At 46.6% G+C, this 17610-nt stretch overlaps 1 protein-coding gene across 2 annotated transcripts in view; it reads left to right on the top strand.

The window, feature by feature from the left end:
- Positions 1–13341, top strand: part of CARS1 (cysteinyl-tRNA synthetase 1) — a 63268-nt gene extending 49927 nt beyond the window's left edge. For both annotated transcript variants that reach the window (XM_040328037.1, XM_040328036.1), the window contains 4 exons: positions 331–398; positions 5089–5148; positions 6693–6776; positions 12896–13341. In XM_040328037.1, coding sequence (XP_040183971.1) covers positions 331–398; positions 5089–5148; positions 6693–6776; positions 12896–13030 — 347 coding nt within the window. In that variant the 3' untranslated portion in view covers positions 13031–13341. The remainder of the gene's footprint in view (positions 1–330; positions 399–5088; positions 5149–6692; positions 6777–12895) is intronic.
- The last annotated feature ends 4269 nt before the right edge of the window (positions 13342–17610 follow it).

Below are 17610 nucleotides of genomic sequence, written 5' to 3'. Positions count from 1 at the left end.
ATTTGCCCATTTTTTAGAACCCGAAAAATGCTCTAGAGCCCACACACGATCGTTTTTAATGACATTAAAAAAAAACTTCATTTTTTAGAACCCGAAAAACGGTTGTCTGTACGCGGCATCAGTCTCACTTTTATTGTCTACGCGTCTAGTGCAGTGATGGCGATCCTTGGCACCCCAGATGTTTTGGAACTACATTTCCCATGATGCTCATGCATTCTGCAGTGTAGCTGAGCATCATGGGAAATGTAGTTCCAAAACATCTGGGGTGCCGAGGTTCGCCATCACTGGTCTAGTGAGTATAAGTATATTATAAATAGTCTGCTTTCTCAGGTCTGCCAACGGTGGTCAAACTTGTGGACAAAGAGACTCTGCTAAAGGAAAAGGAAGAGAAGAAGAAGGTAAATTAACGATCTGTTTAGTCATGATGAAAAATCACTATTTATTTATTTTAATGCTAGTTTAGTAATTATTTTTAATAACCAATGGCTCTCTGACTAGTGTGAAGTGGAAGGAAAATGATAAATGGTTTTAAATTTTTTTTTTACAAATAAATATGTGAAAAGTGTGGGGGGGCATTTGTATTCAGCCCCCTTTACTCTGATACACCCCAACTAAAATCTAGTGGAACCAATTGCCTTCAGAAGTCACCTAATTAGTTAATGGAGTCCACCTGTGTGTCATTTAATCTCAGTATAAATACAGCTGTTCTGTGAAGCCCTCAGAGGTTTGTTGGACAACCTTACTGAACAAGCAGCATCATGAAGACCAAGAAACACTCTATGCTGTAAGGTGAAAAAACACCTGGCAGTCACCAGACCCCCTCCCCCGTTTTACTTACCTGAGCCCTGGAACTTCACCTGGCGGAGACGCGCTCTTCCTCTTTCCGGGGTTCTCGGCTCTTGATTGGATAGATTGATAGCAGCGCAGCCATTGGCTCCCGCCGCTGTCAATCAAATCCAATAGGGAGGAGCCGCGAGAGCCGCCGGGGGACCCCAGAAGTCACGGATCGGGGCCACTCTGTGAAAAACGAGCTGTACAGTGGAGGTAAGTATGACATGTTTGTAAAGCGTAAATAACAATCACTTTAACTGTCTTCCTGGGATAAATAAATGAAGAGTAATTAAGTTAAAGTGGTGTTTCACCCTAAAAAACAAGTTTCTAGCATGCCATCAAGCATACTAGCGCGAGCTACAGTACGCCTTTCTTCTTTTTTTTTTTTTCGCCGTACTCACAGTTTAATCCTGTAGTGAAGTTTCAGACTCTCCGCGGGGAATGGGCGTTCCTATGCAGAGGGAAGATGATTGACGGCCGGCTATGGCGTGTCACGCTTCCCGAAGATAGCTGAAATAGGACTTGCCTCTTCAAGGCGCTATACGGCGCCTGCGCACAGACATCGGAGCTGACTGCGCAGGCGCCATGAAGAGGCAAGTCCTATTTCGGCTATCTTCGGGAAGCGTGACGCGCCGGCCGTCAATCATTTTCCCTGTGCATAGGAACGCCCATTCCCCGCGGGGAGTCTGAAACTTCACTACGGCAGTAAACTGTGAGTACGGCGCCAAAAAATAAAATAAAGGCATACTGTAGATCACGCTAGTATGCTTGATGGCATGCTAGAAAAAAAAAATAAAAAAATTTTAGGGTGAACCCCCGCTTTACGCCCCATTCACACCTCCGCGACAAAACACCGGACGCTCGTGCCGCTGGAGGGGAGAATTCCCATTGCTGTCTATGGAGATGGTTCACATCTCATAGACGCCGTACGCCTGCCGCCTGAAAAAAAGTCCCGGACCCTTTTTTTTCAGGCGGCATTGGCGTTCGGCCATACAAAGCAATGGGAAGGATTTGTAAAAAAAAAAAAAAAAAAGTTACACTATTCGCGGCAAAATACGCCGCGTATGCAGCGTTACTTGTCGCGGAGGTGTGAATGCAGCCTTAAGCATTAATACATTTTCCTGGGGGAAATGCTGCTTCAAGCTCCCTCCAGTTCTGTTTTTTTAAACCTAGTGATGGCCCTCGTCAGGAAGGTGTTAAATGCAGAACTTCAATGTTTAATGGAAATGCAGTCAGGACATGCATGCACAGAAAGGAATCTGGGGACAAAGGCCACCCTAGTCCTCCTCCAGAGCAATGGTTGTCGTCTTTCTGTGATTGGCCTCTGGAAGAAAAGACATTTGAGGCATTTGCTGAAATTTACAGCTGTATCTCACCAGTTGTGTCAGAGAATTTCTCTGCACAAATGTTTGAGGATTGTGAAATGCAAACTTTGCCTTCAGAGGGGGATTTCCACCCACACCGCTCACTGTCCCCCGCCATAGAAATGCGAGCCTTGGTGACAGGTGTAGACGATGCACAGGAAGCCCAGTGAGAATATGTCACTGAAGATGAGGTTTTTTTTCTTTAATGTGGTACACAAACATCATGTATGAAGTTATACAATGCTTCCTGTAATGCAGTCATGTGTTTGTGTTTAAATAAATATATATATGATTTGGTGTGTGAATTGCTCTAAAGTGCAGCTAAATATTTATAAATAAATAGTTGTAATTTTGCAAAATGCAGTCACTAGCATGTGTTTTAAAAAAAGAAAAAAAATTATATATATACACACAGTGGGCTAGATTCAGCAAAGAATTACGCCGGCGTATCCATAGATACGCCGCGTAAATTCAAAGCTGCGCCGGCGTATCTACTTTCTGTATTCAGAAAGCTAGATACGCCGACATTAGCCTAAGATACGACTGGCGTAATTGTATTACGCCGTCGTATCTTAGGGTGCATTCTCACGCTGGCCGCTAGGTGGCGCTTCCGTTGTTTTTGGCGTAGAATATGCAAATTACCTAGTTACGTCGATTCACAAACGTACGTGCGCCCGGCGTTTGTTTTTTACGTTGTTTGCGTAAGGCTTTTTCGGCGTAACATTGTGCCTGCTTCTATGAGGCGCACTCAATGTTAAGTATGGACGTCGTTCCTGCTTCGATTTTTGAATTTTTTACGTCGTTTGCGCAAGTCGTTCGCGAATAGGGCTGGACGTAATTTACGTTCAAGTCGAAACCAATGACGTCCTTGCGATGTCATTTGGAACAATGCACACTGGGATATGTACACGGATGGCGCATCACGTCAGGTCAACACACATTAACATAAAACACGCCCCCCCTTACACATTTGAATTACGTGCGCTTATGCCGGCCCCATTTACGCTACGCGGCCTTAACTTACGGAGCAAGTGCTTTGTGAATACTGCACTTGCTCCTGTAAGTTGCGGCGGCATAGCGTAAATACCATACGCTGCGCCGCCGTTAGATTGCGTGTCCCTACCTGAATCTAGCCCAGTGTATCCGGAAAGTATTCACAGCACTTCACTTTTTACACATTTTTGTTTTGTTGTAGCCTTATTCCAAAAAGGATTAAATTCATGATTTTCCTCAAATTTCTACAAACAATCCCCCATAATCACAACACGAAAGAAGTTTGTTTGAAATCTTTGCAAATTTATTAAAAATAAAAAAGGAAAAAAAAATCCCATGTACATAAGTATCACAGGCTCCTCCCATGTACTAATATATATATATATATATATATATATATATATATAATAAAATATGCTTTGCATGCTTAAATATTTGTAAATAGTAATAATTATGCAAAATGAAGATGCACACAAGCTGCGTAAATTACAGCAGTAAGCAATAATCTAGCCATTGCCGGGAACAATCAAATCAGGAAAGTGCTGGGACATTTTCCCCGAAATTACTGCTAGCAGCACTTGGCTTCCATCTGGCTGCCTTTAAAGTGGCTACCAGCAGGTGGCGTTCTGCTACCTCTAGACTTGTGCAGTATCTCTCACCTGCATCCGGCTGCTGGAGACTTTAGAAGGGGCTGTGTCCAATGGCTTTTTTTTTTTTTTTTTTTTTTGCTTCAAGGATGTTTAGCAAGTTCTATGTGAATGCGAAACCCATGTAAAGCGGGTCAGACGCAGGTCACCTGCAGGTCTAATCTAATCGCTGCCATTACTAGTAAAAAAAAAAAATCATAAATCTATCCCCTATTTTGTAGGTGCTATAACATTTGCGCAAACCAATCAATATACGCTTATTGCGATTTTTTTTTTTTTTTTTTTTTTTTTTTAACAAAAATATGTAAAACAATACTTATCGGCCTAAACCGAGGTACATTTTTTTTAAAATTGGGCGAGACTTTAATTACACGTAACATAATCACCTTGTCCATACTGGTGACCCAATCATACTTTGACTGGATTTTACACGGCTGTAACAAGGTTCCGTTAAATGTGCCTGCCGTCGAAAAGGTCCCGTCGAATGTGCCCGCCTTTGAAAAGTGGCCACGCAGCCTCCCGTTCATAAGTAGGAGTTGTTCGCAAGTCGGATGTTCGTAACTTGGACTCCCTGTATACCGTTGTCCCATTAAAGTCTATGGGTACATTTTCCTTCCACTTCACAATTATGTGCCACTTTGTGTTTGGTCTTTCACAGTGATGGGGAACCTTGGCACCCCAAAAGGTTTGGAAATACATTTCCCATGAGGCTCATGCACTCTGCAGTGTAGTGGAGCATCATGGGAAATGTAGTTCCAAAACATCTGGGGTGCCGAGGTTCTCCATCGCATAAAATCCCAATAAAATACATTTATGTTTTTTGTTGTAACGTGACAAAATGTGGAAAATGTCAAGGGGTATGAATACTTTTTCAAGGCACTGTATACAGTACAGCAATAACATGAAATGAATACTCGGCTCCTGAGTCCACCTGCCAGAAGGTGACCCCCATCCTTTTTATGGGAGGGGACACACAGAAAATCTCACCTCTGGAGCTTCCGAATTATAAGCTGCTGTCAGGGGATTAAACTACCAGAAGTGAAATGCCACTTTAGGTGGAGTCGGCGGAGTCGGCATTTAAAGGCCAACAATGGCAAGGATTGTTTCTGCCGAGACTCGCTATTTACTCTCGGCATTATCTTGACACTTTGTCAGGTAAAGTCCCGAGTGTTCTCACCCTGACGTAACTCCCTTAATAAACAAGACTAGTCCTACGCCAAATAAATGTTCATCTCATATAAATATATTTCCAGGCAGAAGAAGAGAAGAAAAGGAAGAAGGAGGAGGCGGCCAGGAAAAAGCAGGAACAAGAGGTGAGTGTGCAGAAATACATATCTGGCACCCCAAGATCTACACCAACAATATCCCCTTTCCACTGCTTATCATTACAAATCCATCCTTCACTTCAGTCCAGGGGCACTGTGATGGGGGGGGGGGGTGACCCATGACTGCAAGGGGCACTGTGATTGGGGATGGCCCATGACTGCAAGGGGAACTGTGATGGGGGGGGGGGTGGCCCATGACTGCAAGGGGCACTGTGATTGGGGGTGGCCCATGACTGCAAGGGGCACTGTGATGGGGGATGGCCCATGACTGCATGGGGCACTGTGATGGGGGATGGCCCATGACTGCAAGGGGCGCTGTGATTGGGGATAGCCCATGACTGCAAGGGGCACTGTGATTGGGGATGGCCCATGCCTGCAAGGGGCACTGTGATTGGGGATGGCCCATGACTGCAAGGGGAACTGTGATTGGGGATGGCCCATGACTACAAGGAGCTCTGTGATTGGGGATGGCCCATGACTGCAAGGGGAACTGTGATTGGGGATGGCCCATGACTGCAAGGGACACTGTGATGGGGGGATGGTCTATTAATGCAAGGGGCACTGTGATGGGGGGGGGGGGTGACCCATGACTGCAAGGGGCACTGTGATGGGGGGATGGTCTATTAATGCAAGGGGAACTGTGATGGGGGGGATGGTCCATGACTGCAATGCGCACTGTGATGGGGGGGGGGATGGTCCATTAATGCAAGGGGCACTGTGAAGGGGGGATGACCCATGACTGCAATGGGCATTGTTACGGGGGGATGAGCCATGACTGCAAGGGGCACTGTGATGGGGGATAGCCCATTACTGCAATGTGCACTGTGATGGGGGGATGGTCCATGACTGCAAGGGGCACTGTGATGGGGGTGATGGTCCATGACTGCAAGGGGCACTGTGATTGGGGATGGCCCATGACTGCAAGGGGCACTGTGATTGGGGATGGCCCATGACTGCAAGGGGCACTGTGATTGGGGATGGCCCATGACTGCAAGGGGCACTGTGATTGGGGATGGCCCATGACTGCAAGGGGCACTGTGATGGGGGGGGGTGGTCCATTAATGCAAGGGGCACTGTGATGGGGGGATGGTCCATTAATGCAAGGGGCACTGTGATGGGGGGGCGGGTCCGTTACTGCAAGGGGCACTGTGATGGGGGATGGCTCATGACTGCAAGGGGCACTGTGAGGGGGAAAAATTGGCTACACCAAAAGCGGTTGGGTACCCGCTGCACTGTGGCATTAATGATTGGCTCCTTGTGCTTCTTCCCACACCTCCTAGTCTGAGCCTTGCTGTACAGCAGGAAGCTGATACCAGGTCAGATTCAGGGATTCGCACTGCTTGTGTTTATCAATGACATTTAATGATTACAGAGATGCATGAATGTGTCTTTTATATCTGATGGGAGCAATCAAACCACGGCAGGCAATCGTATTTCCTCTTTACCACATTCCATACATGAGTGCCGCTGCAGAGACTTCCTGCCACTGTGTGGGACAATTTTATTTTTCATTTCGCAATGTGTTTCCGCAGGCTGCAAAACTATCCAAGATGAAGATCTGCCCCGGGGAAATGTTTAAAGCCGAGACTGACAAATACTCCAAGTTTGATGAAAATGTGAGTATGGGGTTTGATGGCGATAAACAGACGTTTGGATCGGAAGCCAACCGCGAATGTTACAGTTTGATTTGTAAAACTCACCTAAGCTTTTGTTGAAAAGTAATTTCCTGCTTCAGCGATTGGCACACTGATTCTCCCAGAAGTCTGCACTAAGATACAAGTTAGATTTTGTCTAAAGGGACACAGACCCTGCCATTTTCCTCATTAGATCCCTGCAAGTGCAGCAGCTAATTAATAAATATAAAATCACTCTCATACAGATTCACATGGACACATACAAACGGCTTATTCCTCAGAATAAAAAAAGGTAGGAATCTGCAACAAAGGTTGTTAAAATCACTGCAATGTACAGAGATCACCCAGGGGGGAATGTTTTTTTATCTCCCAACAAAAGTGGGGCTACTCTTTTAAGCAGGGGGAGGCAACCTGGGGCTCTCCAGCTGTTGTGAAACTACATTTCCCATGAGGCATTGCAAGGCTTGCAGTTACTCCCAGAGGCATGATGGGACTTGTAGTTCTGCAACAGCTGGAAGACCACAGGTTGCCTACCCCTTCTTTAAAGGACAACCTTACTGTTAGTGAAGTATATATCTCCCCATCTCTCTGAGGTGACTCCAGCAATTTGTTGGGAGAGCTAGTGCTTTAGGTTACCATGGTACAGGAGATGGTCAGAGACTGCACACATGGCACAAGAGATGGCCGGAGACTACAAGAGATGGTCAGAAACTGCAGACATGATGCAAGAGATGGTCAGAGACTGCAGACATAATACAAGAGATGGTCAGAGACTGCAGACATGATACAAGATATGGTCAGAGACTGCAGACATGATGCAGGAGATGGTTAGAGACTGCAGACATGATGCAGGAGATGGTTAGAGACTGCAGACATGATGCAGGAGATGGTCAGAGACTGCAGACATGATGCAGGAGATGGTCAGAGACTGCAGACATAATACAAGAGATGGTCAGAGACTGCAGACATGATACAAGATATGGTCAGAGACTGCAGACATGATGCAGGAGATGGTTAGAGACTGCAGACATGATGCAGGAGATGGTTAGAGACTGCAGACATGATGCAGGAGATGGTCAGAGACTGCAGACATGATGCAGGAGATGGTCAGAGACTGCAGACATGATGCAGGAGATGGTCAGAGACTGCAGACATGATGCAAGAGATGGTCAGAGACTGCAGACATGATGCAGGAGATGGTCAGAGACTGCAGACATGATGCCGGAGATGGTCAGAGACTGCAGACATGATGCAAGAGATGGTCAGAGACTGCAGACATGATGCAAGAGATGGTCAGAGACTGCAGACCTGATGCAAGAGATGGCCAGAGACTGCAGACCTGGAAGACCACAGGTTGCCTACCCCTTCTTTAAAGGACAACCTTACTGTTAGTGAAGTATATATCTCTCCATCTCTCTGAGGTGACTCCAGCAATTTGTTGGGAGAGCTAGTGCTTTAGGTTACCATGGTCAGAGACTGCAGGCATGATGCAGGAGATGGTCAGAGACTGCAGACATGATGCAGGAGATGGTCAGAGACTGCAGACATGATGCAGGAGATGGTCAGAGACTGCAGACATGATGCAGGAGATGGTCAGAGACTGCAGACATGATGCAGGAGATGGTCAGAGACTGCAGACATGATGCAGGAGATGGTCAAAGACTGCAGACATGATGCAGGAGATGGTCAGAGACTGCAGACATGATGCAGGAGATGGTCAGAGACTGCAGACATGATGCAAGAGATGGTCAGAGACTGCAGACATGATGCCGGAGGTGGTCAGAGACTGCAGACATGATGCCGGAGGTGGTCAGAGACTGCAGACATGATGCAGGAGATGGTCAGAGACTGCAGACATGATGCAGGAGATGGTCAGAGACTGCAGACATGATGCAGGAGATGGTCAGAGACTGCAGACATGATGCAGGAGATGGCCAGAGACTGCAGACATGATGCAGGAGATGGTCAGAGACTGCAGACATGATGCAGGAGATGGTCAGAGACTGCAGACATGATGCAGGAGATGGTCAGAGACCAACTTCTATTTTCAAAAGCTGTTCTGAAACGGCTTGATGACTGTGAGAAAAAAACATGACAGTTTTATTCTAGATGTTTTCATTCTGAAGGCGCACTTCTGTGTTTTTATAAAGCAAATAATCGTGTTGAACACACATTTTTTTTTCTCCAGTATTTCCCATGTGAGTTATTCAAATGTTATTCAAATTTAGGAACGCGGTATGGCTGTCGGTATGCAGTTAATTCCCCGCAGTGCATCGGGTAGACGCCTTATTTACATGCGTATTTGATTCATACGCGGCGTGTTTTCTTAGCTGCACTTGTATATTCTGCTAAATAAAAGATCGATCATAGAATGCAATGAAAAGTCATCCGATGTTTAATGTGCCGACACGTGATAGAACATGGGAAGTATCTTACAAGCGCCCGGGCCTGTGTCAGCAGGCTTTTGTTCACATCAGAACTGCTTCCCTTCCCATAAAAGTCTATTAGAATGCAAAATCAGCTGAAGCAGGACAGATGCACCTGTCAGTAAATCTGGAATAATCCCAGAAGAGGCTTGGACTGATGTGAAGGTCGGCTTCATTCGCCTGTTTAACCACTTAAGACCCGGACCATTATGCAGGTAATGGACCCCCTTTATGCGATTCGGCACTGCGTCGCTTTAACTGACAATTGCGCGGTCGGGCGACGTGGCTCCCAAACAAAATTGGCGTCCTTTTTTCCCCACAAATGGAGCTTTCTTTTGGTGGTATTTGATCACCTCTGCGGTTTTTATTTTTTGCGCTATAAACAAAAATAGAGCGACAATTTTAAAAAAAATCAATATTTTTAACTTTTTTCTATAATAAATATCCCCAAAAATATATAAAACATTATTTTTTTTCCTCAGTTTAGGCCGATACGTATTCTTCTACATATTTTTGGTAAAAAAAATTGCAATAAGCGTTTATCGATTGGTTTGCGCAAAATTTATAGCATTTACAAAATAGGGGATAGTTTATAAAAAATGTTTTACTACTAATGGCGGCGATCAGCGATTTTTTTTTTTTCGTGACTGCAACAGTATGGCGGACACGTCGGACAATTTTGACACATTTTTGGGACCATTGTCATTTTCACAGCAAAAAATGCATTTAAATTGCATTGTTTACTGTGAAAATGACAGTTGCAGTTTGGGAGTTAACCACAGGGGGGCGCTGAAGGGGTCATGTGTGACCTCATCTGTGTTTACAACTGTAGGGGGGTGTGGCTGTAGGTGTGATGTCATCGATTGTGTTTCCCTATAAAAGGGATGACACGATCGATACGCCGCCACAGAGAAGAACGGGGAAGCTGTGTTTACACACGGCTCTCCCCGTTCTTCAGCTCCGGGGACCGATCGCGGGACTCCAGCGGCGATCGGGTCCACAAGTCCCGCGGCCACGGTGCTTCGGACCGGGTCGCGTGTATGCGCCCGCGGCCCCACGGCTGGGCTTAAAGAGCCACGTACATGTACGTGGATGTGCCCAGCCGTGCCATTCTGCCGACGTATATCGTCGGTAGGGGGTCCTTAAGTGGTTAAAGAAGACCAAAACATATAGACCCAAAAGCTTAACCACTTCAGCCCCGAAAAGGTTTTACCCCCTTCCTACAGTTTTTTTAACTTTTTTCTATAATAAATATCCCCAAAATTAAAAAAAAAAAAAAAAAAATGTTTTCCTCAGTTTAGGTCAATATATATTCCTCTAAATATTTTTGGTAATATAAATGACTGCAGACACGATACAGGAGGTGGTCAGAGACTGCAAACATGATACAGGAGGTGGTCGGAGACGGCAGACATGATACAGGAGGTGGTCAGAGACTGCAGACATGATACAGGAGGTGGTCAGAGACTGCAGACATGATACAGGAGGTGGTCAGAGACGGCAGACATGATACAAGAGGTGGTCATAGACGGCAGACATGATACAGGGGGTGGTCCGAGACGGCAGACATGATAGAAGAGGTGGTCAGAGACTGCAGACATGATACAAGAGGTGGTCATAGACGGCAGACATGATACAGGGGGTGGTCCGAGACGGCAGACATGATAGAAGAGGTGGTCAGAGACGGCAGACATGATAGAAGAGGTGGTCAGAGACGGCAGACATGATAGAAGAGGTGGTCAGAGACGGCAGACATGATAGAAGAGGTGGTCAGAGACGGCAGACATGATACAAGAGGTGGTCAGAGACTGCAAACATGATACAAGAGGTGGTCAGAGACGGCAGACATGATACAAGAGGTGGTCAGAGACTGCAAACATGATACAAGAGGTGGTCAGAGACGGCAGACAATATACAAGAGGCGGTCAGAGACGGCAGACATGATACAGGAAATCAGCTTTCAATGGGTACACTCACTGAAGAGGAGGGGCCTGGCGCGCCGCAAGGGGACCCCAGAAGAAGAGGATTGAGGCTGCTCTTTGCAAAAGCATTGCACAGAGCAGGTAAGTATAAACATGTTTGTTATTTAAAAAAAATAAAAATTAAAGAACCATTTTAAAGTCCTTTGTTATTTTAAAAAAACATGCAATACTTGCCTGCTCCCTGTAATGGTTTTGCACAGAGCAGCCCGGATCCTCCTCTTCTTGGGTCCCCCACCGACACTCCTGGCCCCTCCCTCCTTTGGAGTGCACCCAAAGCAAGCAGCTTGCAGTGGGGACACCTGAGCAGGCTCGTTTCCAAGCTCGCACACAGCTGCGGCTCAGCCCCACCCCCTCTCTCTCTTCCGATTGGCACAGTAGCTGTGATTGACAGCAGCGGGAGCCAATGTCTCAGCCAATGAGGAGGGAGAGTCCCTGGAGAGCCAAGGCACTTGTACACATCGCTGCATTGAGAGGGGGCTCAGGTAAGTATTACAGGGGGGGGGGGGGCTGCTGCACAGATTACATGAAGGTAAAAAACCTTCAGCCTTTAGATCCACTTTAACCACTTAAGGACCGCCTCCTGCACATATTCGTCGGCAGAATGGCACGACTGGGCACAAGCACGTACCTGTACGGCCTCTTTAAGTGCCCAGTCGCGCGCCCGTGACCAGGTCCGAAGCTCCGTGACCCGATCGCCGCTGGAGTCCCGCGATCGGTCCCCAGAGCTGAAGAACGGGGAGAGCTGTGTGTAAACACAGCTTCCCCGTTCTTCACTGTGGCGCCGTCATCGATCGTGTGTTCCCTTATATAGGGAATCACAATCAATGACGTCACACCTACAGCCGCACCCCCCTACAGTTAGAAACACAGATGAGGTCACACATAACCCCTTCAGCGCCCCCTAGTGGTTAACTCCCAAACTGCAATTGTCATTTTCACAGTAAACCATGCATTTTAAATGCATTTTTTGCTGTGAAAATGACGATGGTCCCAAAAATGTGTCAAAATTGTCCAAAGTGTCCGCCATAATGTTGCAGTCACGAAAAAAAAATCGGTGATCGCCGCCATTAGTAGTAAAAAAAAAAATTTTTATAAAAATGCAATAAAACTATCTCCTATTTTGTAAACGCTATAAATTTTGCGTAAACTAACCGATAAACGCTTATTGCGTTTTTTTTTTTTCCTTTTTTTACCAAAAATATGTAGAAGAATACGTATCGGCCTAAACTGAGGAAAAAAAATGTTTTTGTATATATTTTTGGGGGATATTTATTATAGCAAAAAGTAAAAAATATTGAATTTTTTTTCAAAATTGTCGCTCTATTTTTTTTTATAGCGCAAAAACTAAGTGATCAAATACCACCAAAAGAAAGCTCTATTTGTGGGGGGAAAAGGACGCCAATTTTGTTTGGGAGCCACGTCGCACAACCGCACAATTGTCAGTTAAAGCGACGCAGTGCCGAATCGCAAAAAGTGCTCTGGTCTTTAACCAGCAATATGGTCCGGGGGTTAAGTGGTTAATTTCAGTAATGTACCTGTGTTGGAAATGTTCAGATATTACAGATCTTGTACTTTGTCCCCCATGCCTCGTGTCACTCAGTCCGCTGTAACCTCGAAAGCTTACAGAAAAAAAAAAGTGAGACTTTATCAAACGTCTAATTAACATGTGATCCTTTTTTTTTTTTTCCTTCAGGGGTTTCCCACGCATGATACAGAGGGCAAGGAGCTAAGCAAAGGCCAGGCCAAAAAACTCAGGAAGTTGTTTGAAACTCAAGAAAAACTTTACAAAGAATATCTGCAGATGGTTCAAAATGGAAATGCGAAATGATGACGTCATTGACGGGAAGACTGTGAACAAACGATTGGTTGCAGGACCACAACTGTATTTATTTTTGTATGCTGTCCTGCAATGGGGGGGAGGGGGGGGTGTATTTCATTGTTGGGGGTGCGGCGGCCATATTCAACAAAACGGCTTCCAGGATCCATGAGCCAGATAATAATCACTTTCATAAAGCCCTCGGGGGCAGGGGGGGCACACAACCTGTACTAGCTTGACTGTTATTGCTGATCAGCAACAGGGATTAAACCACCAGTAATATAGACTACCAATCATGTGTAATAAACACGGTATAAAATGTCCTGTGCTCTGTCTGCTGATTTAAACACATAAATGAACAATCCAGCTAATATTTAATAAGAAAGTAGAAAATATGTGCTGCAGCACTTAGTGGTTATAAACCTCAGACATTAAATATGGATAAAGCATGTCCCTCTATAGGCAGGGGGGGGGGGGGGGGGTCAGCAAGGTGGTTGACCACCAACAGGTGGATTGTGACCACGGCTCTGCCTCCCCCCAACTTCCGCCGCTGTGTTCTGTTAACTGGAGAGAGCCGGAGCTGGATGGATGGAGGGTGGGAGCTGCTCAGTGATTGGTGGTGGTCCTAGCAACCAATCAACAGCTTGCTATTATGAACTCTGGCAGCTCCCGCTCCCACCCGGCACTATGCTGTCTCCTGATCTCCGCTCTGATGAACACACCTGGCAGGGAAGTGCCATCTACAAAGAGCTGTGTGTATGTGTGGGGGGGAGGGACAGAGGACAATATGGGGGGCTTGATGTGAAGGGAGTCAGACACTGTTTTGGGGTGTACAGGAGGACACTACTGGGGGGAGGAAGGGGGCAGAGGACATTACGGTGAGGGTGAAGGGGGCAGAGGACACTACTGGGAGGAGGAAGAGGGCAGAGGACACTACTGGCGGGAGGAAGGGGGCAGAGGACACAACGGTGTGGGTGAAGGGGTGGCAGACGACACAACGATGTGGGTGAAGGGGTGGCAGAGGACACAACGGTGAGGGTGAAGAGGTGGGTGGCAGAGAACACAATGGTGTGGGTGAAGGGGTGGAATAGGACACGCCGCTGAGGGTGAAGGGGTGGCAGAGGACACAATGCTGAGGGTGAAGGGGGGGGGCAGAGGACACAGCAGTGGGGGTGAATGGGGCAGAGGACACACAGCATTGGGCACCATAGGACACTACGGTGGAGGAAGAGGTGATGTAAAGGGGGCAGAGGACACAGCATTGGGAGATACAGCGCATTACTATGGGGGGAGGGGAGCAGAGGACAACGGTGTGGGTGAAGCGGGCAGAGGACAACGGTGTGGGTGAAGCGGGCAGAGGACAACGGTGTGGGTGAAGCGGGCAGAGGACACTGCGGTGAGGGTGGAAGCTCGCAGAGGACAACGGTGTGAGGGTGGAAGCGGGCAGAGGACAACGGTGTGAGGGTGGAAGCGGGCAGAGGACACTGCGGTGAGGGTGGAAGCGGGCAGAGGACACTGCGGTGAGGGTGGAAGGGGGCAGAGGACACTGCAGTGAGGGTGGAAGGGGGAAGAGGACACTGCGGTGAGGGTGGAAGGGGGCAGAGGACACTGCGGTGAGGGTGGAAGGGGGCAGAGGACACTGTGGTGAGGGTGGAAGGGGGGCAGAGGACACTGCGGTGAGGGTGGAAGGGGGCAGAGGACACACAGTATTGGACACTACAGTGGATGGAGAGGTGATGTGAAGGGGGCAGAGGACATTACTATGGGGGGGGGGGGAGCATAGGACACCCAGCCCCTCCCCCAGGATCTTTGCTTGCTTCCATGTTGTCCAGGTAGATCTCAGTCCAGGTAGACCCCCTGCTCTATAGTGTGTACTTGTCTGAGCACTAAGTGTCCTTTGCTATCTGCTGTCTCTGCTATCAGCACGAGTCACTTTTGACAAGTTTTACTGACACCAAGAGAAAAAAGGTGACGGGAGGGATCTCCATCGCACAACCTGTGATTGACAGCCCCCCCTCTCTGTTCCTGTGAGCTGTGCGAAGGGGGGGGTGTCCCTTCCCTCCAATCAGCTCTCAACACTGTCCTCACTGAGCTCTGCAGCGAGTAATTTCAGCTCTCCGCCCCCTGCTTTCTGACCGCTCAGACAAGCTGTAAAAAAAAAATCTGCGCTTTGAACAGATGTAGAGAAGAGAAGACTGCAGATAAACAGGTACAACGTATGTTGGATGATTTGTTTCGTCTTTGTGTATCACCTGAGACCGGTCACTTCACAGGATATATGGAAGGGTTTACAACCACTTTAATAGGAAGCGCATCTGCCCTTATACAGTTTTCTCTTCCTCCCCCTGAAAACTCTCACATATGCCTGTTGATCCTGCCACTGAAGTCCACCTAATGCACCTTCCTTGGGTGACAACATAGCTGCAGAGCTCATGAATTCGGAGCAGTGGTGTCACCCTCATGTCTGTTCGCACTACGGTGGGATGAGAAGATGCTGTAGGGTGTTTGGCTATCAGTAGACACGTGCAATTACTTTCATACCGAATTCGGTTCTTTAACGAATTTGCGACAAATTCGAAAATATTCAAATTGATAAAAAACATATTTTGGGGAATTTAGCCGAATATTCGGAAATTCCGAAATTCGTAAATCTGAGATAATTAACCACTTAAGCCCCGGACCAAAATGCAGCTAAAGGACCTTGCCCCTTTTTTGCGATTCGGCACTGCTTCGCTTCAACTGACAATTGCGCGGTCGTGCGTCGTGGCTCCCAAACAAAATTGGCGTCCTTTTTTCCCCACAAATAGAGCTTTCTTTTGGTGGTATTTGATCACCTCTGCGTTTTTTATTTTTTGCGCTATAAACAAAAATAGAGCGACAGTTTTGAAAAAAATGCAATATTTTTTACTTTTTGCTATAATAAATATCCCCCAAAAAGATATAAAAAAAAAAGTTTTTTTCCCTCAGTTTAGGCCGATACGTATTCTTCTAACTATTTTTGGTAAAAAAAAAAAAAAAAGCAATAAGCGTTTATCGATTTGCGCAAAATTTATAGTGTTTACAAAATAGGGGATAGTTTTATTGCATTTTTATTAATTTTTTTTTTTTTTTTTTACTACTAATGGCGGCGATCAGCGATTTTTTTTTTTTTTCGTCACTGCGACATTATGGCGGACACTTCGGACAATTTTTACACATTTTTGGGACCATTGTCATTTTCACAGCAAAAAATGCTATAAAAATGCACTGATTACTGTGAAAATGACAATTGCAGTTTGGGAGTTAACCACAAGGGGGCGCTGAAGGGGTTAAGTGTGACCTCATATGTGTTTCTAACTGTAGGGGGGCGGGCTTGATGTGTCACATCATCGTTGATCGTGTTTCCCTATATTAGGGAACACACGATCAATGAAGCTGCCACATTGAAGAACGGGGAAGCTGTGTTTACACACACCTCTCCCCGTTCTTCAGCTCCGGGGACCGATCGCGGGACTCCGGCGGCGATCGGGTCCCGCGGTCACGGAGCTTCGGACCGGGTCGCGGGCGCGCGCCCGCGACCCACGGCTAGGCACTTAAAGAGGACGTACAGGTACGTGCCTGTGCCCAGCCGTGCCATTCTGCCGAAGTATATGTGCAGGAGGCGGTCCTTAAGTGGTTAACTTGTAAACACCAAATGTCAGAAATAGGCTTAGTCATGAAAGGGTTATTATTATTTATTATTCGTTCCATTCCATGCGTTTAGACGCGACATTCGTTATTTCGGATAATTCGTAACTTCGGATAAATTAGTATTTGTTAAAAGGAAATCCCAATACCTATAACTTAATAGTTAGTTATCATTTCTAACTTTCGGATTTTCATTCTTTCGAATTTTCGGATTTACAAATTGCGAGCATAACGAATGACCCGAAAACCTAAAAAAACAAAAAAATGAATTAAATGAAAACAAACACATTTTCGGGGCAGTGCCCATGTCCAGCGATCGGCATTCTCCCTGCTGATTCACGAGCCTTTAGCTCAGGGGGTTTCAAACTGGTGGCCCTCCAGCTGTTTTGCGAAACTACAACTCCCATGAGGCATTGCAAGGTGACAGTTACAAGCATGACTCCTCCCACAGGCAGAGGCGTGATGGGACTTGTAGTTTTGCAACAGCCGGAGGGTTGCCAGTTTGAGACCTCTGCTTTCACTTGTCAATCATCACCTGGCGACACTTGGCTCCGCCTACATCCCCTGAAATGACTGGCAGTGTCTCTGCTGCTGAAACCCTCCTACTCTTGTGAGCTGCAGTGTCTGGGAGGGGAGAGCGTGTGAGAGGTGAGGATCGTTAAGGGGGGCGAATAAAAAAAATGTGATGCACCTGAAGCCTTCCGCCGCACTGGTTCAGCAGGGCTGCCCCTGCCCTTACCACCAATGTGAAGGAAAATTTACACTGACCACCAATGTAATGAAGAATTTACACTGATCACCAATGAAGGGAGATTTACACTCATCACCAATTTAAAGGGGGCTTCTACACGGACCACCAATGTAAAGGAGGATTTGAAACTCACCACAAATGCAAGGTTTGGATTTCTTTTTTTTACTGATTACCA

This window comes from Rana temporaria, chromosome 11, assembly GCF_905171775.1.
Source record: "Rana temporaria chromosome 11, aRanTem1.1, whole genome shotgun sequence".
NCBI classification, from domain to species: domain Eukaryota; kingdom Metazoa; phylum Chordata; class Amphibia; order Anura; family Ranidae; genus Rana; species Rana temporaria.
The sequence above is the reverse complement of the archived record's forward strand: the minus strand, read 5'-3'. Positions and strand labels throughout refer to the sequence as shown.